Raw genomic sequence first — 25,728 nt, 5'->3', positions numbered from 1 at the left:
CATTTTGAATTACAAAATTGCAAAGCCATTCAAACTGAATGTACATGAGCTGAGACTGTTAGAACTGCTCACAGTATATTCTGCATTTTTTAGACTGCAGTAAATAGGACTACCTCTGCATTTCTGGAACTGTCATAATAGAATTTCTGTTCTGATCACAGCAAACTATTATCTTTTGATATGGATTCAGTACATAATATCAGAACATTTAGAGTAGACTAAACATACAATCATTTATATACAAAAATAAATATTGATTTTATGTATCCGATGCACAGTTTGGCACAAATGTGTATCTGCAGTACCTTGTAGTTGATACATGGAAAACTGGATAAGATGTCCTTTCTTTTCACATGCATAGTAGTTGCCTTCTCAAAATAAAAAGAAGTATGACATTTATTTATTGTCGTGGAAGGTATATGTGAGAGAAACTAACATTATTGGAGATTTTTCAAAAACTATGGAAAGGATAGATTGTTATTCACTATGAAGATGACACACAGAGTTGCAAGCAGGCACAACAAGAAGACTGTTATACATTAAGCTATCTGCCAAAGGGATTTCTATATACATAAGTTAAGACAAAAATTGATGATGACAGCACCGTAAGTACAGAATTACTGGCCAAGAATATCACAGAACATCTCATGCAGCACAGGTATTGTGCGCTGAGTTGCATGTGGCTAAGCATTGTTATGGATCAAACAAACTACTATAGTGAGCATCCAACAGCTCTTATGAATGGTCCATCAAAATTTCAGCAGTGTTTTAAAAAATTAGAAATGTTTTTGCAGTTCAGCTCCAGCCAAGAAGCGAATGAGCAGGATATTGCACAAAAATTTCTATGCAGCTGCAGCCTGACTGAATTCTGTTTCATATTTATGACACCATTGCATCAACTTCTTCTCAGTTTGCAGTATGGAGTGAGCAACATGCAATTCATCATCAGTTCTCTCCAAGACCCTACTGGCACATTCTTGATGCTAGTGCAGACATGTTTGTATTCTCCTTGCATTCAATTTTTGTTTGGGTTTAATGTTCTTTGGCATATACCTGGAACAGAAATTCCAAAACAGCTGGTAAGCTGGTACTTGTTTATAATTTCATACAATTATCAATAGGATGATGATGCAAAATTCCTACTTAGTTCTGTAGTATTAAATTATTATTCCACTACAAGAATATCTAAAACCAAAGTATAGTGATGAATATGCAAACAGCAAGAAATATGAACTATGTTTAAAAGAAGAAAAACTGCATACCTAGAAAATATCATATGGAACACCACATATATACTGCTGTTGTTGATAACAGAAGGGAAGGTCAGGAGGTAAAAGAAAGAAAGGGAAAAGAAAAATATCCTGGTTAGATAAACAAAAGTGGTGGACAGGATTACTAAGTGTAGATCAACTATTACATACTGCAGTTCATAGAAAAAATATTCATAATGTGATCACCAACATCCATTAATGGATAGACAGAAAAACAAGATTCTACAAAGTGTTCCGCTATACCTGCTCCATTGCACCAATATCTATGAGGGATAATTGCACTGTGGACTCTTCATTATAAACAATATGATGACCATTACAAAATTGTCTCCACAAACAATGCATTATCTGATATTTTTGTTATTCTCAGTGAGTTCGACTAATGTAATGTTCTAGGTTTTCCAGCCATGTGAGTTCATTAAAATGGTGTAATGTTTCAACAAGTGTCACTCTTTCCATCTTCTAGTGAAGATTATGGCCTAGGTTTTGGGAACAAACTGATCCTATTTTATGTTTTCTGTGGATTTCCTCAATAATTTCATTCACCTGCTTGGATGATTTCTTGAACAAAGCCATGACCATTTACCTTTCCCATTCTTTACACATTGATTTAGTGTTATTTCTTTAATGTTTGTAATATTGACTACATACTACAAGCATTTATGACATTATTGTGGCTTTCTTTACTTATATGAATAAATCTATTTATATATTATAAATCAATCATTGTGATTAATTAGTTTCATGATTACATTTGTCCAGCATTCAGTTTATGTCAAAGGACATATCAAAGCAATGTAATAAAAATTCACCATCTTTAAAGTACAACTAATGATGTGCTTCTAATGGCAATCTAATATTAATTTAGTTCCTTTGTGGGAAGACACTTACTTAATACATCTGATACTAGTTACAGCATGCTCAAAGTGTAATGAGACCCGCATCATTTTTGCTAGACAGAAATTTTTGAATATACAGGTATCTGCGACCAGCAACAGAGGAACAGTCTCAGCAAGCTGAGATGTGCACTCATGAACTCACAGCTACATCTTCTGGTGAAGAATGTGAAACATCAGGCGATGATGTATGGGGTACACCAACAAGCGGTGGTGATTTGGATGAAGAGTCTATATTCACAGCAGCCACAGGGGTAAGTATTCATTTCTGTTAAAGGGTCCTCCAAATAAAATGTTGTTGCAATGTTGTTGTTTTTTGTAAATCCTTGAACACATAGTGAAATATTATATTTTACGAAGGGTTGGAGGGTCATGACATGATAGATATCAATATATGCAGCATTCTTTGATTAAATATTTTGGAAAAAGAAGTTCTTTATTTTTATACATTAAGAAAATGGACTCTACAGGGTGAAATATTATATTTTACAAATATTATATAAATATTATATGTAACAAAGAGTTGGAGGGTCATGACATGTTAGATCTCAATACATGTAGTGTTCCTGGATTAAATATTTTGAAAAATGAATTTCTCTATTTTTACACATAAAGAAAATGGATTCTACCAAACTCCAACATAAAAAGTTTGGAGGTTGTTTGTGGATACTTTCTAAGGATTTTGGTGTAATGGATAATTTGTCTCTCTGGTGGCTCATTACACCATAATGAAGTAATTATGACTTATTTGTTTGTTACTCCAATCACCTTTGTATATGTGCGAATACAACAGTAAAATGCCTGTAATATACAATCTCAAAATCTGCAACACAAAACATAAAGTAATACAACAATCCACAGATGCAAAAGTATCTTGATGTGGTTGCCATTCCCGCAGGAACAGCTCAGAATGGCATAACTGAGTCACTCTTCCTTTGTATTAAGTGAAATCATATATGATGTACAACTCTTCATCGGTAAACCTATCCACACTTCCATGTATCAGTGTTAATGCACAACTAATACTGCCAAAAATAAACCTGAGGCCAAATCAAACACTACTGAATACAGGCTTGAGGGTGAAGAGGGAAGAGGACATTGCTGTTGTCAACAGGAAGTACCGTGAGTGAATGTAAATAATTTGTTTCTAGGCAACACGCACTGTGCATACTACTGACAAGTGCCCTGTTATAAAAACATTTTCCATGAAATAGAGATCCAAAGCTAAGTGAAAAAATCAAATGAAATGCAGTTGCCAGAATGAAATGTGCACTCTGCAGCAGAGTGTGCACTGATATGAAACTTCCTGGCAGATTAAAACTGTGTGCCGGACCGAGACTCGAACTCGGGACCTTTGCCTTTCACGGGCAAGTGCTCTACCATGAAAGGCAAAGGTCCCGAGTTTGAGTCTCAGTCTGGCACACAGTTTTAATCTGCCAAGAAGTGTCAAATGCAATTACTCTGCAACAACACACGGGCTGAAATACGCAGAAAATATCCTTGAGAAACCTGCAACAACTGATTAGCTTTCATGACCAAGAATTTATTTCATGTCCAAATTTGTAGAATCATTGAATACCAGTGGTAATGGAATAAGAATATTTTCTCAAATGCAATCATTCAAAACCTAGATTCACACTCAGTCCCATTTTCAAACCATAAGAGGTCACTGAATAGAAGTTCTTCACAATCAGTTCTATGACTGATGAAGTGAATATCATGGCAAGAATGACAACAGGGTCATTTGCACTATAGAAGATGCTGAATTTAATTTTGTGTACTAATAACTTAACTCAGCACATGTTGCACAGTTTAAACATAAAGTCATTCATTTGTTTGTACATTTTGTTCTGTGTATTTAATCACAAGGAAGAACCATTATGGATGTGTAACATCTCATTATATACAGCAAAGTGGAAAATCCCTTTAACTGGGCTGAAAATTTAGTGCACCAATAATAATCCTTGGAGCCTTCAATAAGGACTCTGAAGACATGCTAAGACTGAATGTCTTGTATGAGACATATAATTTACATACACTATAAGTTTTCCAGAGAAAGTTAACAAATAAAAGCATTGAGGATCAAGTATTCGTAAATTCAGACAGTATGATTATAAGGCTGGAAACATCATTACAGGCTGCAGTGGTTATTAGATATAGTTCATTAGTCCACAAACCAAAATCAGACACCACCAAGTGTCAGAGCTGTCAGGCGTCAGAACATACAACATTTCAGGCAGCTACTAAGAAAGGAAACACTGGGTGAAATATATAGACATGTGAAAAAATTATACATTTTATAGGGATATTTGTACATTACATTCATATATAATTTCCAGACAAAACATAAAAACCTACATGCAGTCCCAGAAAATTCTCTTGACTCGTTGCTGGTAAATGTTATGCAAAAATGAAATCTCCATGAAATCTCAGAAACTCATGGAGTCATTGATAAATTTCACCAGCATTTAGAAAAGTACAAAATGATGCTTAACAAGGTTATGAAAGACTCAAAGAAAATTATGTTAGAATAATATAGAATGACATGAAAACTGAAAACTGTACAGCAGATAGTAGACAGGTGAAGACAGCCAACAAAATTTCATTGTGCAGATAGATCATAATGACATAAAAATTACTTTTACTTTTCCTGGTGAAACTGTCACCTTTAGCACATTTTTCAAATATAAGTGAATAGTTAGTCATTGGGTGTAAATCATAGCCATATGTTACCAGAAACCTCAAATAAGAACCCTGGTTACTTCCTTCTGATTTGACATAATGATGAAGAAATTTTATCAACATTTATCACTTTAAAATCCAGATATTATTCAGGCACAGACAACATCCCATATTTCATTATTAAAAACTATGATGACATTACTAAATCAGTCTTCCAATTTTGCAACAGTTTGTTGTCAACTGTAACTTCCCTTTTTTATTTAAAGAAAGTAAAACTAAACATGCTATTGAAGAATGGGATTAAACAAGATGTAGTAAATTTCAGGCTTTTTAAATTATTATCTGGTTTCCCAAAAGCATTAGAAAAATATTTTCCAAAGACAGACTCAAATTTCCTTTATAGGGGACAGAGTTGTAGCTTGGTACACTTTTCAGACTTTTGCCTCTAGCTAGTCCTGTAATAGAAGTTCAATATGTTATCTTATCCCATTTTTAAATAATGACATTCAATTTATTTGTGCTGTAGTCTTTTTCTGAAACTACAAAAAATGCTCTAGAAAACTAAGGTTTTACCAAATGTGAAAGCATGTTCCAAGGTACAACATGGTCATGCACCTAGGAACAAATATTCTATTCAAATTTAAAAGCATTACAATTGAGAAAATCTTGTTAATACTGTGTTTAGTAGTCTATCTGTAACATTATTACTCTACTACACACTAGTAAACAGTAAGTGAAATCAAATGAATGAGAAGTGTTATCAGAAACCAGTTACAAATTAAATACATTTTGAAATAGAATCTATTGGAAATGAACACAAATTTTAATTTTCAAGACAGGTAAAATTGTTAAGACATTATAGAAACTCAGTTCATTTGCAAGTATCACATGTTCCATGGTAAAAGACCTTCTGTTTCAAGGTATAAAATGGTGCATGACCAATGAAGAGTGGCTTAACAATGTTATATAAATAGTTCCAAAAATATTTAGCATTTTACTTGTCAAAATATTCTGTATCTAAAGCATTAACAGTATATTCCAAATAGTCTGAATGTACTCTGTAGGACTTAATTGTTTAGAATGTGAGATACTTGCAAATGCTGAAAATAAATAAATAAAGCCCTCATGTCTAACAATAACAAAACTATATAAAATGGCAGAAACTGCTTATGTTGTCTCTAGTGAGTATTTCTGCATGTGATTCTAAAATTAGTCACTAGACTGAAGTACTGGCCAGAAAACCATCACATGTTTGTAGGTACACTGTCCTTGAGCTACAGCGCTCTCTCCTAAATGCAAGGCATACACCAGTGATATGTTCCTTTCCACAGAACAACATAGTTTCAGAAAAAGCTGCTGAGCTGGCACTGACACATTTGAATTTTTTATAAAGTGCTCCATAATTTAGATAATGGAGAAATTATCACTGGTGTATGCCGTGACCTGTCAAAAGTGTTCAGTATTATGGGTTACAACATATAAAATTACATACTCTGGCATGTAGGTATCAGGAACAGTGATACTTGATTGAAATTCAGTTTTATGAAAATCCAAATTTAAGTAAACATTATTCTTATTATCAGAACATTAAATATGGTTTACTTTTTTGTCAGCCTTCTGACAGGTTTAATGCAGCCCTCCATGAATTCCTCTCATGTTCAAATCTCTTCATCTCAGAGTATCACTTGCACCCTTTATCCTCACTTATTTGTTGAATGTATTCCATCCTTCTAGTACTATGGAAGTTATTCCCTGGCATCTTAACACATGTTCTGTCACCCTGTCCCTTCTTCTTGTCAGTGTTTCGTATGTTCCTTTCTTTGCCTATTCTGTGGAGGACCTCATCATTACTTATCTTATCAGTCCACCTGGCGTTTAATATTTTTCTGTAGCACCACATCTCAAATGCTTCAGTTCTATTGTTGAGGTTTTCTCACTGTCCATGATTCACTGCCATACAATGCTATTCTCTAAACATATGTTCTCAGAACTTTCTTCACCAAATTAAGACATATGTTAGATACTAGTAGACTTCTTTTGGCCTAGAAGGCCACACTGTGCTAGTGTGTTTTCTATGTCCTCCTTGCTTTGTCTAACGTGTGTTATTTTGCTTCCACGGTAGAAAGATTCTTTAACTTCATCTGCTTTATGATCACCAATTTTGATATTAATCTTCTTGCAATTCTCATTTCTCATACTTCTCATTACTTTCATCATTCTTTGGTTTACTCTCAGTTCATATTCTGCACCCATTAGGCTGCTCAATCCATTGAGAAGGTCCTGTAATTCTTCTGTACCTTCACTGAGGATAGGAATATTATCAGTGAATCTCATCATTTATATCCTTTTACCCTGATTTTTAATCCAACTCTTTAATCTTTCTTTTATTTCTGTCATTACTTATTTTATGTATAGATTGAACACTTGTGAAAGACTGTCTTACACCCTTTTTAATTCAAGCACTTCATTATTGGTCTTCCAGTCTTATAGTTCCCTCTTGGTTCTTGAGGTGTTATGTATGATGAAACACTGTAGAAGTTTAAAACAGAAATTTCAAGTAGCAGTTGAAATGACTGGAAAATATTATTGTGAATGTAAACAAAACAGTATCTTCAAACTTCCAAAATTTAAGAAATCAGAATGTCCAGAACATAAACATGTAGTGGAATGGTAAAACTATTAAATCAGTAACCATTGTAAAATGTCTACAAATTGGCTATGATGTTACCTTAGTTTGGCTACATGCATTGAAAATTATTCAAAGAAGTAAAGTACTATATTTAATAGCGGGCCATATCTTCTGCAAATCTCTTCAGTTCAGAGTACCGGTATGTCAATTTCAGCTGGTTGTACTTGTTTGATGTAGAGAAGTCTTAGTCTTCCTCATGCATTCCTCCCAGATATTTTTCCTTCTGTTAATTCTGCAATGAAGTGGCAGCGCCTGTGTAGTCATCCAATCCATTGGTCACTCTATCCCTTCACAACAATCTTTCTCCTCCTGTGTCATTAAAGGCTTTACCATTGATCATTCTCTCAGTCCATGAAATCTTGAGAACTCTTCACCAACACTACGCCTCAAAAGCCTGTAGATTTTTCCATTCTGGCTCCACTACTGCCCATGTCTCTGAGCCATATTACCATTTACTACCACTTATTACCATTTATTACCATATCCTCTTTGTTCGCCAGTCATCACTCGATAGACTGCATCAGTGTTACAAGCTTATGATTACACAAGCATTATAAAACAAAGACAAATTAGCATAAGTATGCATAATAATACAGAACAAATTTGCAGAAGCATAGCATAACACTTTAATGAAATATAGTGTGAGAAATTTTTATCAAAGACATGTTCACTTCATTTCATAAGGCAATGTGCAGTTTATGGAGTCCAATTTGCTGATTCACTGTCAAAGAACTCATTTAAACTGTACAGTGGTTTTTTTGCATAGATTTTGTGACACCTTTCTGTGAAATTTTACCAAGTCCAAGGACTGTATTTTAGTATTTAGATGGTTGAACATTTTAATAGCTACTATTGGAAAACTGTCCCATATCATATAGTGTCAACACCTTGGGATGTCTATGTCTTTCTTACTGTGTGTATTAGAATTCTGGACCTCACTCCTGTTGGTGAATGTATCACAATTTTTTTTCATTTACGTGAGACAGGAGAGGTCATATTGACTGAAAACTGTCATCACTCCTAGACATGTGAAGATAAGTTTGTAGTGGCCCAGTTTCCTGCTTGATGTTATGATCCTTCCCCCCCCCCCCCCCTCCCCCTCCCTTACAGCCTGTAGAGTGACCCAATAGTAACGGGCCGCAGCTGATATGACTGTGGAATACTGAATAACATCAGTAGATACATAAATGTGAAGTTTGTTATTGACAAGTGAGTTTTCTATCCACCATCAACCCCACAAGGTTCACAGTTCATGCACTTTTTAGGTATCCTTTGTCACTGAGGCTACATACTAATTTTTTCTTCATTTATTTTCATTTTGTTTATAACAAACCATTCCTTTGTAGCATCAAACAAAGCATCTACTTCTCTTTGGGCCTTGCTGGCATCAATGCCTTTTGAGTACAGAGTTATGTCATCTGTGAATTGTAAGTACTGTCCAAGAGAGCTTAAATCATTTACAAATACTAGAACAGGAGGGCGGCCATTGCCGATCCCTGTGGCACACCATACTCCAACTTCCATTCACATGATCTTGCTCCTTGTACTGATACAATTTGCCTTCTGTCTTCCAAATAAAAGTTGAGGGTTGCCAGAACAGTGCCTCCAGTTCTATATTTACTGAGCTTGTTTAGGAGTACCTAATGAAGAAAGCAGTCAAACCCCTTATGAAAGTCACAGAAACTATGCTTTATCCAAGTAACCAGATCTAGTGCCACTGTTGTAGATTTGTCCTTCCAGAAACCATGCTTTGCATCTGTGAAGAGTTCATTAATTTCAAAGTAATTTGATATTTGGTCTTCAATTGCAGTCTCAATGGCTTTAGTGAAGACTGGAATGATTGACATTGGCCTGGAGGTAGCTACCATGGTAGTACTCTGAACAAAAGCTTTTACATACAGTTTTCTTGTGTTAATACAAATATTTTTTGTGTTAGTAGCATCTTGATGCTATTGAGTGCTGTTTTAGCTTGTGAGAATGGTCTAACATCCTCTTTTATTCTGCTACCCAGGTAGTGTCCCCACTTAATGACGTCATTTGCTTCAGATTCTCTCCATCTAGATGTAGGTTTGCTGCTGTTGGAACTTTACTACATACAAGGATTTTCTTTTTCCTCTTATTTATTTTCATATTATATCTTTCTAGAAATACATTATCATGCTTTCTACTACCTTTTGGGCATTGTTTTCAGATTTAGCTAACACTGCTATATGATATGCAAATCAAACATTTTTATGTTTCCTCCATGTATAGCTTATTCCTTCAGTACACGTATCTTCATTCGTTTATTGCATCCTCAGTGTATTTGTTCAAGAGTAATTGGGAATGATTTTATCCCTGCCAAGCAACTCTACATCCTCTTGGAAATTTTGCACCATCTTTTATTTGTCATTTGCTGTCTGATTCCTGTAAAGGTGCTGGCTTATTTTTTTGTTGTGCTGAACCAACTTAAACACATTAAAGTTTTCACCATTTTATACCAGTCTATATTTTTGAAAGCCTTTTGTGGATCATCAATAATAATTATAATAATAGTAATAATAATAATAATAATAATAATTCCCGTGGAGGCCCGGGAAAAGAATAGGCCTCCGGTATGTTCTGCCAGTCGTAAAAGGCGACGAAAAGAACAAACCACTAATAGGGCTAACGCCCCTTTTAGTGTGATTAGTTGGTTCAGGACAGAACTAAAGAAGCCTCGGACAAGTGCCGTCATGGTCGGGGACGACGCTTGAACCCTATGCCCGCCCACAATGGTAACGACACTGCTAGCCAACTGGAAAATGATTCAAATCCAAATAGAGGTGTTTTGCAGGATATGCTTCCTGCAACCACCCTAGAAGGAAAACAAAGACAGAGGATGAGATGGTCAGATGAAGTTAATCGACACCTCATGTTCTGTTATTACCAAGCAACAAACCTAGGAACCAACACAACCGGATACAGATCACAAGTATACACAACATTTATTACCAGATACCCAGAATTAAAATTTTTAACAGAACAATGACTAGCTGATCAGATCCGTGTAATAATCAAAAATAACAGGATACCCCAGTCAGAATTAGAAAACATCAAACAAGTACAACAAATACTGGAACAAAATAATGTGCAATCAGAAGAAGAAGAAAATACAGTAATGGACTCAAACATCCCAGAGCAAACAAACAAAGAACAACACGCATCAATTAAACAGTCAGAGGAAAACGAAATCTTAAGACAGCCCACAGAACAAGCACAAATAGAACACGAAGTGACACACATGTTAGATATAGAAGAAAAATTTCAGCTGACATATATAGAATACAAAGACACAAATACAGACATTAGACCATTCTTGCATAGACCGCCAAATAACCCACAAGTCGAAACAACAATAAAAACTATCAACACAATCATACACAACAAAATAAATGAAAACACAACTATGGAAAAGTTACAACTACTGGTTTATATAGGAGCACTCACTACACTAAATATACACACTAGGCAGAGATCAGAACCAACCAACACACAGAAGAAACCCACAAAACCAGCATGGCAACACAGGCTACAGATCAGAATAGAAAAACTGAGAAAAGACATCGGACAGCTAACACAATTTATAAGAAATGAAATGTCAGAAAAAAAACGAAAAAGGTTAGGTAAAATCTCACAACAAGAAGAGATAGAGCAATTAGATGAAAAGAAGCAGAAATTACAAGCATTGGCCAAACGACTTAGAAGATACAAAAAAAGTGAAAATAGAAGGAAACAAAACCAAACATTCAACACAAACCAAAAGAAATTTTACCAGACAATAGATAACACACACATTAAAATAGACAATCCACCAAACATAACAGACATGGAACACTTCTGGAGCAACATATGGTCAAACCCGGTACAACATAACAGGCATGCATGGTGGATACAAGCAGAAACAGACTCATACAAGATGATACCACAAATGCCTGAAGTGATAATTTTGCAACATGAAGTCACCCAAGCAATTAATTCTACTCACAATTGGAAAGCCCCTGGAAAAGATAAAATAGCAAATTTCTGGCTAAAGAAATTCACCTCAACACGTTCACATCTAACTAAATTATTTAACAGTTACATTGCAGACCCATACACATTCCCTGATACACTTACACATGGAATAACTTATCTGAAACCTAAAGATCAAGCAGACACAGCAAACCCAGCTAAATATCGCCCCATAACATGCCTAGCAACAATATACAAAATATTAACTTCAGTCATTACACAGAAATTAATGACACATACAACACAGAACAAAATTATAAATGAAGAACAAAAAGGCTGTCTAATAGATGCAGAGGTGACATATCAAGCTAAAACTAAACAGAGGTCGCTACACTATGCATACATTGATTACCAAAAAGCTTTTGATAGTGTACCCCACTCATGGTTACTACAAATATTGGAAATATACAAAGTATATCCTAAATTGATACAGTTCCTAAACATAGTAATGAAAAATTGGAAAACCATACTTAATATCCAAACAAATTCAAATAATATCACATCTCAGCCAATACAGATTAAGCGTGGAATATACCAAGGAGACTCATTAAGTCCTTTCTGGTTCTGCCTTGCTCTGAACCCACTATCCAACATGCTAAATAATACAAATTATGGATACAATATTACTGGAACATACCCACACAAAATCACACATCTGCTATACATGGATGATCTAAAACTACTGGCAGCAACAAATCAACAACTCAACCAATTACTAAAGATAACAGAAGTATTCAGCAATGATATAAATATGGCTTTTGGAACAGATAAATGTAAGAAAAATAGCATAGTCAAGGGAAAACACACTAAACAAGAAGATTACATAGTGGATACCCACAGCGACTGCATAGAAGCAATGGAAAAAAGAGATGCCTATAAATATCTAGGATACAGACAAAAAATAGGAATAGATAATACAAATATTAAAGAAGAACTAAAAGAAAAATATAGACAAAGACTAACAAAAATACTGAAAACAGAATTGACAGCAAGAAACAAGACAAAAGCTATAAATACTTATGCTATACCAATATTGACCTACTCATTTGGAGTTGTGAAATGGAGTAACACAGACCTAGAAGCACTCAATACACTTACACGATCACAATGCCACAAATATAGAATACATCACATACATTCAGCAACTGAAAGATTCACATTAAGCAGAAAGGAAGGAGGAAGGGGATTTATCGACATAAAAAAACCTACATTATGGACAGGTAGACAATTTAAGAAAATTCTTTCTAGAAACTAGCAAAATACACAAAACAATCACTCATATAAATACATTGGCTACACCACTGTAATTTCATAACCACTTCTACAACCCTTTAGATCACATAACATCAACAGATACGAAGAAAGTAAATTGGAAAAAGAAAACACTACATGGCAAGCACCCGTATCATCTAACACAGCCATACATCGATCAAGACGCATCCAACACATGGCAAAGAAAAGGCAATATATACAGTGAGATGGAAGGATTCATGACTGCAATACAGGATCAAACAATAAACACCTGATATTACAGCAAGTATATTCTTAAAGATCCCAATACCACAACAGATAAATGCAGACTTTGCAAACAACAAATAGAAACATTAGATCACATCACAAGCGGATGTACAATACTAGCAAATACAGAATACCCCAGAAGACATGACAATGTAGCAAAAATAATACATCAACAGCTTGCCTTACAACATAAACTTATAAAACAACACATTCCCACATACAAGTATGCACCACAAAATGTACTGGAGAACGATGAATACAAATTATACTGGAACAGAACCATTATAACAGATAAAACAGCACCACATAACAAACCTGACATCATACTCACCAATAAAAAGAAGAAATTAACACAACTAATCGAAATATCCATACCCAATACAACAAATATACAAAAGAAAACTGGAGAAAAAATTGAAAAATAGGTCCAACTGGCTGAGGAAGTGAAGGACATGTGGCATCAGGATAAAGTTGACATTATACCAATTATACTATCAACTACAGGAGTCATACCACACAATATCCACCAGTACATCAATGCAATACAGCGACATCCAAACTTATATATACAACTACAGAAATCCATAATTATTGATACATGTTCAATTACCCGAAAGTTCCTAAATGCAATATAACATATACCGTACAGTTAAAAGGAAGTCACGCTGGATCAAGGTCCGCGTCACTTTCCATTTCAGACCAGACATAAAGTCTGAGAATAGAAAGAAAAAATAATAATAATAATAAATACTGAAAACAGAATTCACAGCAAGAAACAAGACAAAAGCTATAAATACCTATGCCATACCAATATTGACCTACTCATTTGGAGTAGTGAAATGGAGTAACACAGACCTAGAATCACTCAATACACTGACACGATCACAATGCCGCAAATATAGAATACATCACATACATTCAACAACTGAAAGATTCACATTAAGCAGAAAGGAAGGAGGAAGAGGATTTATCGACATAAAAAACCTACATTATGGACAGGTAGACAATTTAAGAAAATTCTTTATAGAACAAGCAGAAACTAGCAAAATACACAAAGCAATCACTTATATAAATACATCGGCTGCACCATTGCAATTTCATAACCACTTCTACAACCCTTTATATCACATAACATCAACAGATACGGAGAAAGTAAATTGGAAAAAGAAAACACTACATGGCAAGCACCCGTATCATCTAACACAGCCACACATCGATCAAGACGCATCCAACGCATGGCTAAGACTTTGCAGACTTTGCAAACAACAAATAGAAACAGTAGATCACATCACAAGCGGGTGTACAATACTAGCAAATACAGAATACCCCAGAAGACATGATAATGTATCAAAAATAATACATCAACCACTTGCCATACAACATAAACTAATAAAACAACATGTTACCACATACAAGTATGCACCACAAAATGTACTGGAGAATGATGAATACAAATTATACTGGAACAGAATAATTATAACAGATAAAACAACACCACATAACAAACCTGACATCATACTCACCAATAAAAAGAAGAAATTAACACAACTAATCAAAATATCCATACCCAATACAACAAATATACAGAAGAAAACTGGAGAAAAAATTGAAAAATAGATCCAACTGGCTGAGGAAGTCAAGGACATGTGGCATCAGGATAAAGTTGACATTATACCAATTATACTATCAACTACAGGAGTCATACCAAACAATATCCACCAGTACATCAATGCAATACAGCTACATCCAAACGTATATATACAACTACAGAAATCTGTAATTATTGATACATGTTCAATTACCCAAAAGTTCCTAAATGCAATGTAAAATATACCGTACAGTTAAAAGGAAGTCACGCTTGATCAAGGTCCACGTCACTTTCCATTTTTAACCAGACATAACGTCTGAGAAAGGAAAGAAATAATAATAATAATTTTGTTGTCATTAGACCATTACCACAATGACGAAATCTCTCACATAGTACAATACAATGGATAATTTAAAAATAAAAGAGGCTAATTATTAACATTACATATGATTAATTACATTACAAGTAACAAATTACTTTATATTGTAGAATGGGTAGGCAACTAACAGTTATGCAGTGTCTGTTTGAATGTTTGTTCCGATAAATCTTGTACAGTTTGTGGAAGCTTATAAAATAATTTGTGTCCCATGAGTTCATAACTGTTAATTGATTTTGACAGACTATATAGTTTTACTGTAATGATTATTTGTTCACAAAACAAATGTTTACTATGTGCCTTATTTGAGGAACCCGCAATTATCCAAACCACTTTCTTGTGCAGTGTTAAGATGTTATGCACACAATTAGAGTTTCCCCATAAAATAATACCTTATGGTATTATGGTTTGGAAAAATGGAAAATAATATGTTCCAATATACATTCCAGGTACACAGATCATAAGTTACTTTAATAAATAAATTCCTCTAGACAACTTAGCGCTACTATACAGGGTATTAAAAAGTATTCCATGTTTTTAGAGGTGATATTATAGACCAAAAAAAGAAAAAAATATCCAATAAACATGGATCTAAAAGGCATACCTCAAGAGCTATGAGCATTCATTCACTTTTATTACTGTGAAACCTCTCTCTTCTACTGCAAGCTCTTAGGGAAACAAAAACTCTGTGAAAAACTCCAGGTTGGTCACAGGCAGGCATTGATGATGCATTCCTGAAGTGTTTGTACACCATTAATGGGCTTGCAGCACCCAAAATCAAAAATGCAAGTGATTAAGAAAAGGGGAATAAGCTTGGCAATGTAATGGACCTCCCCGACCAATCCATTGCCTATTAAATGTCTGTGTGAAGTGTTCTCAGACATTTCAGAGAATTAAGTTACAAGTTCGTGGTACCCTCCATCGGTAATGCTGGAATTCAATACGGTGTTGGCCCACCCTGATCCTTGATGACAGCTTCCACTCTCACAGGTATACGTTCAACCAGGTGCTGGAAGCTTTCTTGGGGAATTCTTCATGCAGTGCTGTGCTGAGGAGAGGTATCGATGTTGGTCGGTGAGGCCTGGCATGAAGTCAGTGTACCAAAACAGCCCAAAGGTGTTCTATAGGATTCAGGTCACAACTCTGTGCAGGCCAGTCCATTTCAGGGATGTAATTGTCATGCAACCACTCTGCCACAGGTCATGCATTATGAACAGGTGCCTGATCATGCTGAAAAATGCAATCGCTATCCCCAAATTGCTCTTCAACAGTGGGAAGCAAGAATGTGCTTAAAACGTCAATGTAGACCTACACTGTGATAGTGCCATGCAAAACAACAAGAGGTCCAAGCCCCCTTAAAGAAAAACACAACCACACCATAACACCACCGCCTCCAAATTTTACTGTTGGCACTACAGATTCTGGCAGATAACGTTCAATGGGCATTCGCCATACCCACACCCTGTCATTGGATCACCATATTGCGTACTGTGATTTGTCACTCTACACAATGTTTTTCCACTGGTCAATCGTCCAATGTTCATGCTCCTTACACCAAGCGAGGCGTCATTTTGCATTTACCAGTGTTATGTGTGGCAACATGAAATCCAAGTTTTTTCACATCTCGCCTAACTGTCATAGTACTTACAGTGGGCCCTGATGCAGTTTGGAATTCCTGTGTGATGGTCTGGATAAATGTCTGCCTATTACACATTATGACCATCTTCAACTATCAACAGTCTCTATCAGTCAACAGAGGAGATCGGCGTACATGTCCCTTCATGTTTTCACTTCACTATCACATCAGAAAGAGTGGACCTAGGGATGTTTAGGAATGTGGAAATCTCACGTACAGATGTATGACACAAGTGACTCCCAATCACCTGACCACATTCGAAGACCATGAGTTCCGCAAAGTACCCCATTCTGCTCTCTCATGATGTCTAATGACTACTGAGGTTGCTGATATGGAGTTCCTGGCAGTAGGTGGCAGCACAATGCACCTAATATGAAAACGTATGTTTTTGGGGGTGTCTTGATACTTTTGATCACATAGTGTCATAATACCAGTTCATCATGGAAGAGATCGAATTTTATGTCAGCATTTGTTTTATTATGAATTTCATTCCAGGCCATCCCTTGTAAACCATTTTAAAAACATTTGTCCTGGAATGATTAATTATTCATCTGATTTTCACTGAGGAGTATCTATACTGTAAGACACTGTCTCATCTATCCTAACTAACTGTGCATCATGATCATAGAGAGCATTTGTTTCTGCTTTTGCAGCTATTTTCTTGCTTTGAGCTTCATCAAAGAAGAATATTGTCAGTTAGCGTCCTGCTGTCTTTATCCACCCATGTTGGAAAATTAGTTATTGAGATCAAATTGTAGGATCCAAATAAGGTTTCCTGATTATTTTTCCTATCTGAATCCTTTAGAAAAACTACTCTGAAATCACCACAGACTATTAACTGCTTGCTGTCACCTGACACATAGCGTAGTAAGAAATCCATATGCCTTGTAAAGAGTTTCAAAATTTCCCAGTGGGGTTCTATACACAGTTACATTGAAAACTGAAGTATTTTTCAGTATGGATTCATAAGCACACATTTTCATATGCTGATTACTACAAAATCTACTTGTTGCAATGTTTTTGAACTTGTGTTCTGTTTTAATATATGTAACAATTCCTGTTCACATATTAGTCCTACATGAATAATATGTTAAAGTTTAATTTTTTTATATTTAACTTTCCCCATTAACAAGGTCCAATATTTCTTCTAATTGTTCATGTATTTCAATGATGTCTCATTTGAGTGTCTTTTATATGGCAGATAAAACCTGAATAACAAATAGATCAACAGAAGAAATAATATTTAATCTCAAAGTAACTAAAAATGAAAACAAAACAGTGAAACTACTTGGACTAATCATAAACCAAAAGCTCTCATGGGAAAGACACACAAATTATCTATGCAGTAAACTAGCACGAGTACTTTTCTTATTGTATAAATTAAGAAACAGTGTGAGCAATCAATTGCTACTTCACTCATACTATGCTTTTTTTTCATTCCCAACTGCAATATGGAATATTGCTTTGGGGTAACTCCCCAGGGGCTGAAAGTATTTTCAGATGGCAGAAGAAAGCAATCAGGTGCATGGAAGGGTTAGCACCCAGAGAGTCCTACAGAATTTTTTTTTAAATCTCTTGGCGTAATGACAGTGCCAAGCATGTACATATATAACTGTTTAATATATGCCAGAGAAAATCTCAAAAAAATTGAACAGGAGATGTGATGTGCATGCACACAGTACAAGAAACAGTCACCTGCTGGACTTGCCTTCCACAAGACTTGCTGTAGTCCACAACAACTATAAGTACTTAAGCATAAAATTTTTCAATAAGTTACCATGCTCATCTCGTACAGTACCACTAAATAAATATAAGAATACATTGCAAGCCTGGCTAAAAAACAACAAATTCTATACAGCTGAAGAATTCTTAGAAACTAATCATCAAAATATATGTTTTACCTAAGTTATGAAGAAAATGTTTTGATATTATATAAGCTAGTTATTTACTGTGATTCTTTTCTTATGTGTGTATTTAATTACTGTATAAAACATTGTTTTACATAATGCTGAAGAAAAGGTCTTTAGTTCCTTTTCTCCCATTTCTGTAACTACTTGAATGTCGTACTGAAACTAAAACCCTCTGTAAACTTTGATGAAGCCAATTGTATGAAAAATACTGAAAGGCTAATAAAAATATTCTATTCTATTCTATTCTATTCTATTCTATTCTATTCTATTTACACATTATCTACTCTGTCACTACACTGCAAATAACTCTTTTCTTGCTTCACAATTTGTGTAGTTATAATTACTCCTATTCCTGTTACTCTGTTTTCATCTTCATATTAAATTATTTAATAAGTCAAACAAGGTCACAGTACTTAACAAGGAACCACTACAAAAGTGAAGCTATTGAGAAGCAGATTACAAATGGCTAGTATTTTTTTGCAATAGCCTGTTTCTTTTGGTTGTGTATAACAGGAAGTTGGGAAAATAATGGAATGAGAATTTGCTGTTAACTGACAATCATTTTATTTGTGATAACTGCAACAATAGTATCAGTGTCTAAAATTCCAATAAAAAAATATAAGAATGGTGAGATGCAGAGAATGTAAATTGGAAATGGAAAACAAGAAACAAGCCAAGATTTGTTTGTAAGATTGTGAAAACTGTTTAATATGAAGGTCATTTCAAAATTCCTGCACACTGTGCATGCACAACCCTTACAGTGGTATGATCAAGTCAAAATTCATGTCAGTTATGAACAAGACTTTAGGCATGATGGTCATATACATTTGCTGGTTCACATGGTTGTGTCAGGAGTAATTAGATTTAAAACAGAAGCTGAAACCGAGTCAGTTTGGATTATACACAGTGACCAGCATTCCTGCATCAAAATCAAACCCCTACGTGGAAGGAACCCAACAGAACTTTACAACACTTTGAGAGAGATCTGTGGGAATAGTGTAGTGAATTTGTGAATTGTGTTGTATTCATCTCATGATGTACATTTACAATCCATTTGGTTTGCATGCAGGGGACATGTCAAAAATTTATAATAAATTTACAATGATTTTTACACTAATAAATAATAGCACCAAAATAAATAATAACACTATAAGGATATTTCTTGGAATATGTAACACATTGTATCCAGATGAAATATCCAGTTTTCCCTGCATGAATCCATTCACTGAGTAATAAAATTTCAGTGTCAGTGTCTCGTATAGCATTTTTTTAAGTGGACCTAAATTCTTCTGCATTAACTTGTTCCCTTTTAATTTATTACAAATTTTCATTCCCATTTATTGAGGTTCCTGGGCATATAGCCTGAGGTGGTTGGTGAGGAGCATAAAATTTTCATTGTTTCTAGTGTCATGTGAATGGACAAAATCATTTCCCTCAAATAATTCATGTTTGGTGTACAAAAATACAATAATCTCATAGATGTATAGGGATGGCAGAGTTAATATTTTAAGTTTTATAAATAATGGACAACATGATTCTTTATGATTAGCATATTTAAAATGATTTTTGCTTTAGTTTTAGTATCTGTGCTATGTTTGTCGAGTTACTGCAAAACAAAACCATACCTATAATGGATTCAAAGTAGCTTGTATATGCTACTTTTCATGTGTCCATGTCAATTACAGTTGATAATATTTGCACTGCAAATGCAAAGCTGCTCAGTTTGTTTGCTAGGTATTCAATGTGTGCCTGCCAGCTCAAATTTTTATCTGCATTTAAACCTAGGAATTTGACTGAGTCAACTTCTTCTATATCTTGGTTGTTGTGAAAAATCTTAATCTGCTCACATTTTGACTGTCTGTATTTGAATTTCATCATATGGGTCTTAGATGCTCCATTTAAAGAGATGCTAACTCTTTGCTTTCTGTTTGATAAGTACGATTTAAGCCATTGTAGGGCATGGCCGCTAATGCCATACTTTTCAAATTTGTGAATAAACAGTGCACGATTTAAAGAATCAAATGCCTTTGCGAGGTGGCAGAAAATTCCTGCCACCTTATTTCTCTTGTCTAATGATGTATTTATTTTCTCAGTGAAACTGTTCACTGCATCTATGGTGTTTTTTCCCTGCTGGAAACCAAATTGATTGTTTAGAATAACAGAATATTTTGCAATGAAATTTTGAATTTGGGAAACTGCAAGCTTTTAAGATATTTTATATATGACTGGGAGAATTGAGATAGGACAATAATTTCCCATGGTCTCTCTTGATCTCTTATTGAAGAGTGGTTTGACTTCAGCATATTTCAGTACCTCTGGAAGCAGCCTTTTTCGAAGGATTGATTTATTACTTGAGCTAGTGGGTTTGCAATTTTATTGTGTACTGCTTTAATAACTTTCATGGGCGTTCCATCCCAACCTGCAGATTTTTTGTTTCTTAATGTTAGAATAGCATTTTCTACATCCTTCACAGAAACTTTTAAAAATTTTGTAAAGTTTCCAGAGCTTTCACTTAGGCCAAAGGGATTTACTTTGTTGTGATAATCTGTTACATCTACATCAGACTTTGCTACTTTTATAAAAAATTCATTAAAGTACTCTGGTATCTGAGTTGGACTTACAATAGCATTTCCTTCAATGAAAAAGTTTGAAATTTCTTGGTTACAGGCTTTGACACCTAACTCAGATTTAATGACTGACAACACAGCCTTTGCTTATTTTTATGATTTAAAATTTTCCTGTTATTTGCCAGTTGTTTTGCTGTCTTGACAACTCTTTTAAATATAGTTTGTAGAATCTAGCATATTCAATGAAAACAGTATCTTTATTATATTTCAGTTCTGTGTGCAGTTCCCTTTTCCGTACACTGGAAATATTTATGCCCTGGGTAATCCACTTTAATTTATATGTCATTTTATTGTTGAAGAGTCAAGGTGGAAATGTTTCATTAAAGACACCAAGAAAACTGTTTAGGAATTTCTCAAAGTTTTCTTCACTTGAGTTACAATGATCAAAAGACTGTTTTTTTCTCTTTTAGCTTCTTACTAAATATTAGCAAGTTTTCTTTGCTAAAGTTCCTGCTAATATGGGTTCTCAAACGTGAAATCTTCCTGTCTGTCAGTGGCAGCTCATTGAACAGTGCACAATAATCTGAAATACCCAGATCTAGACAAAATTTATACACATCTTCATATACATTAGTTATAACATTGTCAATACATGTTGCTGATTGGCCATTCTCTCTGCTAGATTCAAAGAAATTCAATGTGAAACTATATTTATTTACTAAGTCAGTGAATTTTGAAGTGTAGCAAACTATCATGTGTGATAGCTATATTAAAATTTTTAATAGGTAGTAGCACTGTATCATGCTGGTCTGCTCATTTCCATGAAGGCTGAATAAGTACTGAGGGTAACCCAAGAAGTGGAAGGCCATCAACTGCAACAGAGTACCCTTTCCAGATTATTGTTAATGACATATTCAGAGATGTTCAACAAAAACCATGTGAGGAAATTGCATATGAGGCCATAATGTCTGTCTCTTCAGTTTACAGAATAATAACTGGAAAGATAAAGATGAGAAATGTTGCTGCCAGATGAGTTCTGTATTATTTGAGTGTAGAGCAGAAAGCTGGCTGCAAAGGAATCACAGAAGAATTGCTTCAACATTGTTGAACAGAAGGAGAACCATTCCTGAAAAGATTGTTCCACTTGATGAAGCCTGGGCATGAGATCTTGAATCAGTCTGAAGTCTCAATCATCACTACGGAAAAGGTGCTACCAAAAAAATTCTGCTGGCAGCACTCAAAGGTGGATCTGATTATGATCTTTGCATACAACACGAATGGAGTCATAACTACAAATAGAGTGCCCCAGTGAGAATTTTGTAACAGGCACGTACTACAAGCTGATTCTGCAAAATGTTTTGTACCTCAAAATTTGTCAAAGAAGGCCAGACATGCTTGCAGCTGGTGTCCTCATTTTCCACAATAATGCAAGACCACATATTGCAGTACCAGTGAGAGGAACACTCAACCATTGTGGATGGATGGAAAATACTTCTGCACCCACCATACAGTACTGACAAGAGTCCACCAGTCTTTGATCTGTTTCCAAAATTGAAGGAACAACTCCCTGGAAAACATTTTGATATTGATGAAGCTTTGAGTGAGGTGACCCAAGTAATCAGACAGCTCAACAATGAAGGTGCTGTATCCTGAATGCAGAAGTCATTAAAATGTTGGGAAGCTGTCATAAGTAAGAATGGAGTTTATACTGAAGGCCTGCAAAGGTATTTTATGAAGTAAATTATTTTCATTAATTCTATCTTATAGTGTGCAGAACTTTAGAAATGACCCTCACAATAACAGTTACCTGCATCACACTTCAGTATACAGTTAGAAGGAGCCATTTCCTCAGACCCACTATGATAATATATACACTAAGGCTAAAGCTCAATGTACTGGCCCTGTTGGGTCATTTAGTACTAACCAGCCACCGAGTCATCCTCTGCCAGTGATATCACTGTGATGTAGTATGGAGGGTCACTGGGTTGGCATAGCACTCCCCAGCTGATGCGAGCTTCCCAGACCTTGGAGCAACTACTTCTCACTTGTAACTACTCAGTTCTCATCATGAGTTTGAGAGCACTCTGTTCCAGTCCTCCCATAAAGGAAAAATTGCTGGCAGTACCAGGAGTTGAACTCAGGCCCTCCATATAGAAGTAACACATACTGACCACTGAGCTACAGAGATAGGCCAACGTATCCATCAACAGTTTTAATCAACATTACAAAGTTGTATAATGTATGTGGAATGCAAACTGCAGTACACAGTTTATTTACTTTTGACACAGAAATGTAGATTTCCAGATATGAAAACATGTTCTGTTGTATGATGTCCATAATTATGATATTTGTGTAACCTATGCATTTTATGAGATGATTTTGCATAGATATTTTCCTGTGACAAAACATCAGTTCCTTATAATTTGCCTTATGAATAATACAGACCGAAAGATTCCACTGTTTTCCTGCCCCTCATATGTTAATATTTTTGCATTATTAAAAATCTGTGCTATGATTGCTTTTATTTATATTTAATGTTCAACTAGTGGAACATTTTTGTGGATGTTTTTAGAGTATAATGTTATTCTTTTAGCAGCATGAAACACCAGCTGATTCAATATCCATAGAAACAGCAGAGGAAGACACTGAATTGATGATGGATGAGTTACTAGCAACACCACCTTTAGCAAGCACCAGCAGCAGATCATTCCCTCCAAGACGACGACTGGAGCCATTACTTGAGGAAGAAGACACAGACATCCCAAGTGATACCCCATCCCCCGAACAGGTAAGTTCCTAATGAAACTATAGCATCTTTGCCTGTTTTGATAGAAATATCTGACACTTGGAAGCTAAATAAATCTAAAATTACTCAAAATATTCACATATATTTTATTCAAACTAAAACTCAGAAATTACTGTCAACATTGTCTGAGATAGAGAAGAAGCTTCTACTCAGTGTTTGCTGATACAACTGGAGCAAGGTAAACTATCACTTAAATGAAAACCCATGTTTCAATTTCTTCATCAGAACTTTGTAGTGAGCTCTGCTTCATTCCAACCCTTCTCTATCTTAACCTATTTTTCTTTTATGTCATGACTCTTTCTCCCTGTAAAAACACTCTTCAAACATTATGAAAGGCATAGATTAATTTATGTTTCAGTATTACTTGGAAATAGCCAGCTTTTTCTTTTCTTTTTTTTCTTCAATCTTCAGTCTGGTTTCAAGTGGTCTACCATGATTTCCTCCTGATGCTGGTCTTTTCATTTCAGAGTAGCACCTACAAACAGTGCCAACAATTGATTTTGTATGTATTCTAATCTCTGTACAGTTGTTTAACTCAAAAATAGTGAATGTACATGTGTGCATCACAAACCCCTATTCTTTATTATTAAGCATCTTTGATCATGAGATTTGCCACAATTCACCCCTCATTTCTGAGTGACTGGCTTACATTTCAAATTCAGTGTAGACTGGCTTACTTTCAAATGCATTGCTTTTATGTTCCCAGAAGTAATGTCTGTCCACAGTTTACAATATTTTTTATCAGTCCATTCAAACTTTTGAATGTTCGCAATGTCAATTTGCGCTTACGTTTTGCATTGTCATAGCTACAAACTTCTCACCAATTTCTTGAGCCCTGGACATCTTAGGTCTGAAGTGGTACGAGTCATTAAAAGTCAGATCAATTAATGTCACTAGTGCTTTGTCTCTTAATGGTACCAAACTCACAACATTATATTGTGTTTAGCGTAGTTTCTAGTTAGGTTACCAAACAAATTGTGGTGTTGGGTTAAATTTCAGTAATAGCCCAAATGTATGTAATGTTGGTAATGATAAACAAGAGCTGTGGTTATGTTCCTAATAGCACAGCTTAAATATATGCAACAAGCAGCAATGATATTTAAGCAGTCACAACTGACACACACTTTTTGTTCTCCTTTTGGAATATGTCCCAATTCCAGGGTTTAAACTTGCACATAAAAATTGCACCCAGTACCACAAGGAAAATCTCCGAAATTGGCATTCACTGCTTCTACAACTTCCTTTGCCACCACCCAGAACACATTGGTGTTAACTAACACTTTAAGTATTTTATTTGAGAAACAAGAAGATAACCAACACCACTGTCCTGAAGTTCATCCACTGAATGATACTCTTGTTCACCAGCAGAATTGTGATCACTAACTATTGCAACATTGTTGTCTTATCTATTTTGTGATCTATATCACTGCCATGTTCCTCTATTCACCAATTAACAACATCACCAAACTTAGGATACTTACATTTGACACATTTCCATAAAAACATTTTGTACTATATTGTGAAACCAGGTATGTAGTTCATGTTGTGTGGTCTAGAAGACCCCAGCGTGTGTCAATAAAACATGTCAGCAACAAATAAAAAAGGTGATAATGCAACCAACATTATAGACAACCACATCTACAGCTACAGCTACAGCTACACCGTCATGGTTACTCTGCAAATCACACTTAAGTGCATTGCAAAGGCACTTAAAAATAATTTTCTGTTAAACTTAACAATAATTTCCCTTAACCTTA

General features: G+C 35.1%; 1 protein-coding gene across 1 annotated transcript in view; it reads left to right on the top strand.

Moving 5' to 3' along the window:
* The window catches only part of LOC124722040, a 1,041,203-nt gene that overhangs the window by 950,760 nt on the left and 64,715 nt on the right, over positions 1-25,728 (top strand). Inside the window, exons 20-21 of the mRNA XM_047247232.1 lie at positions 2,250-2,421; positions 23,759-23,953. Coding sequence (XP_047103188.1) covers positions 2,250-2,421; positions 23,759-23,953 — 367 coding nt within the window. The remainder of the gene's footprint in view (positions 1-2,249; positions 2,422-23,758; positions 23,954-25,728) is intronic.

Source organism: Schistocerca piceifrons, chromosome X (assembly GCF_021461385.2).
Source record: "Schistocerca piceifrons isolate TAMUIC-IGC-003096 chromosome X, iqSchPice1.1, whole genome shotgun sequence".
NCBI lineage: Eukaryota > Metazoa > Arthropoda > Insecta > Orthoptera > Acrididae > Schistocerca > Schistocerca piceifrons.
This window is presented reverse-complemented; position numbering and strand designations above follow the sequence as displayed.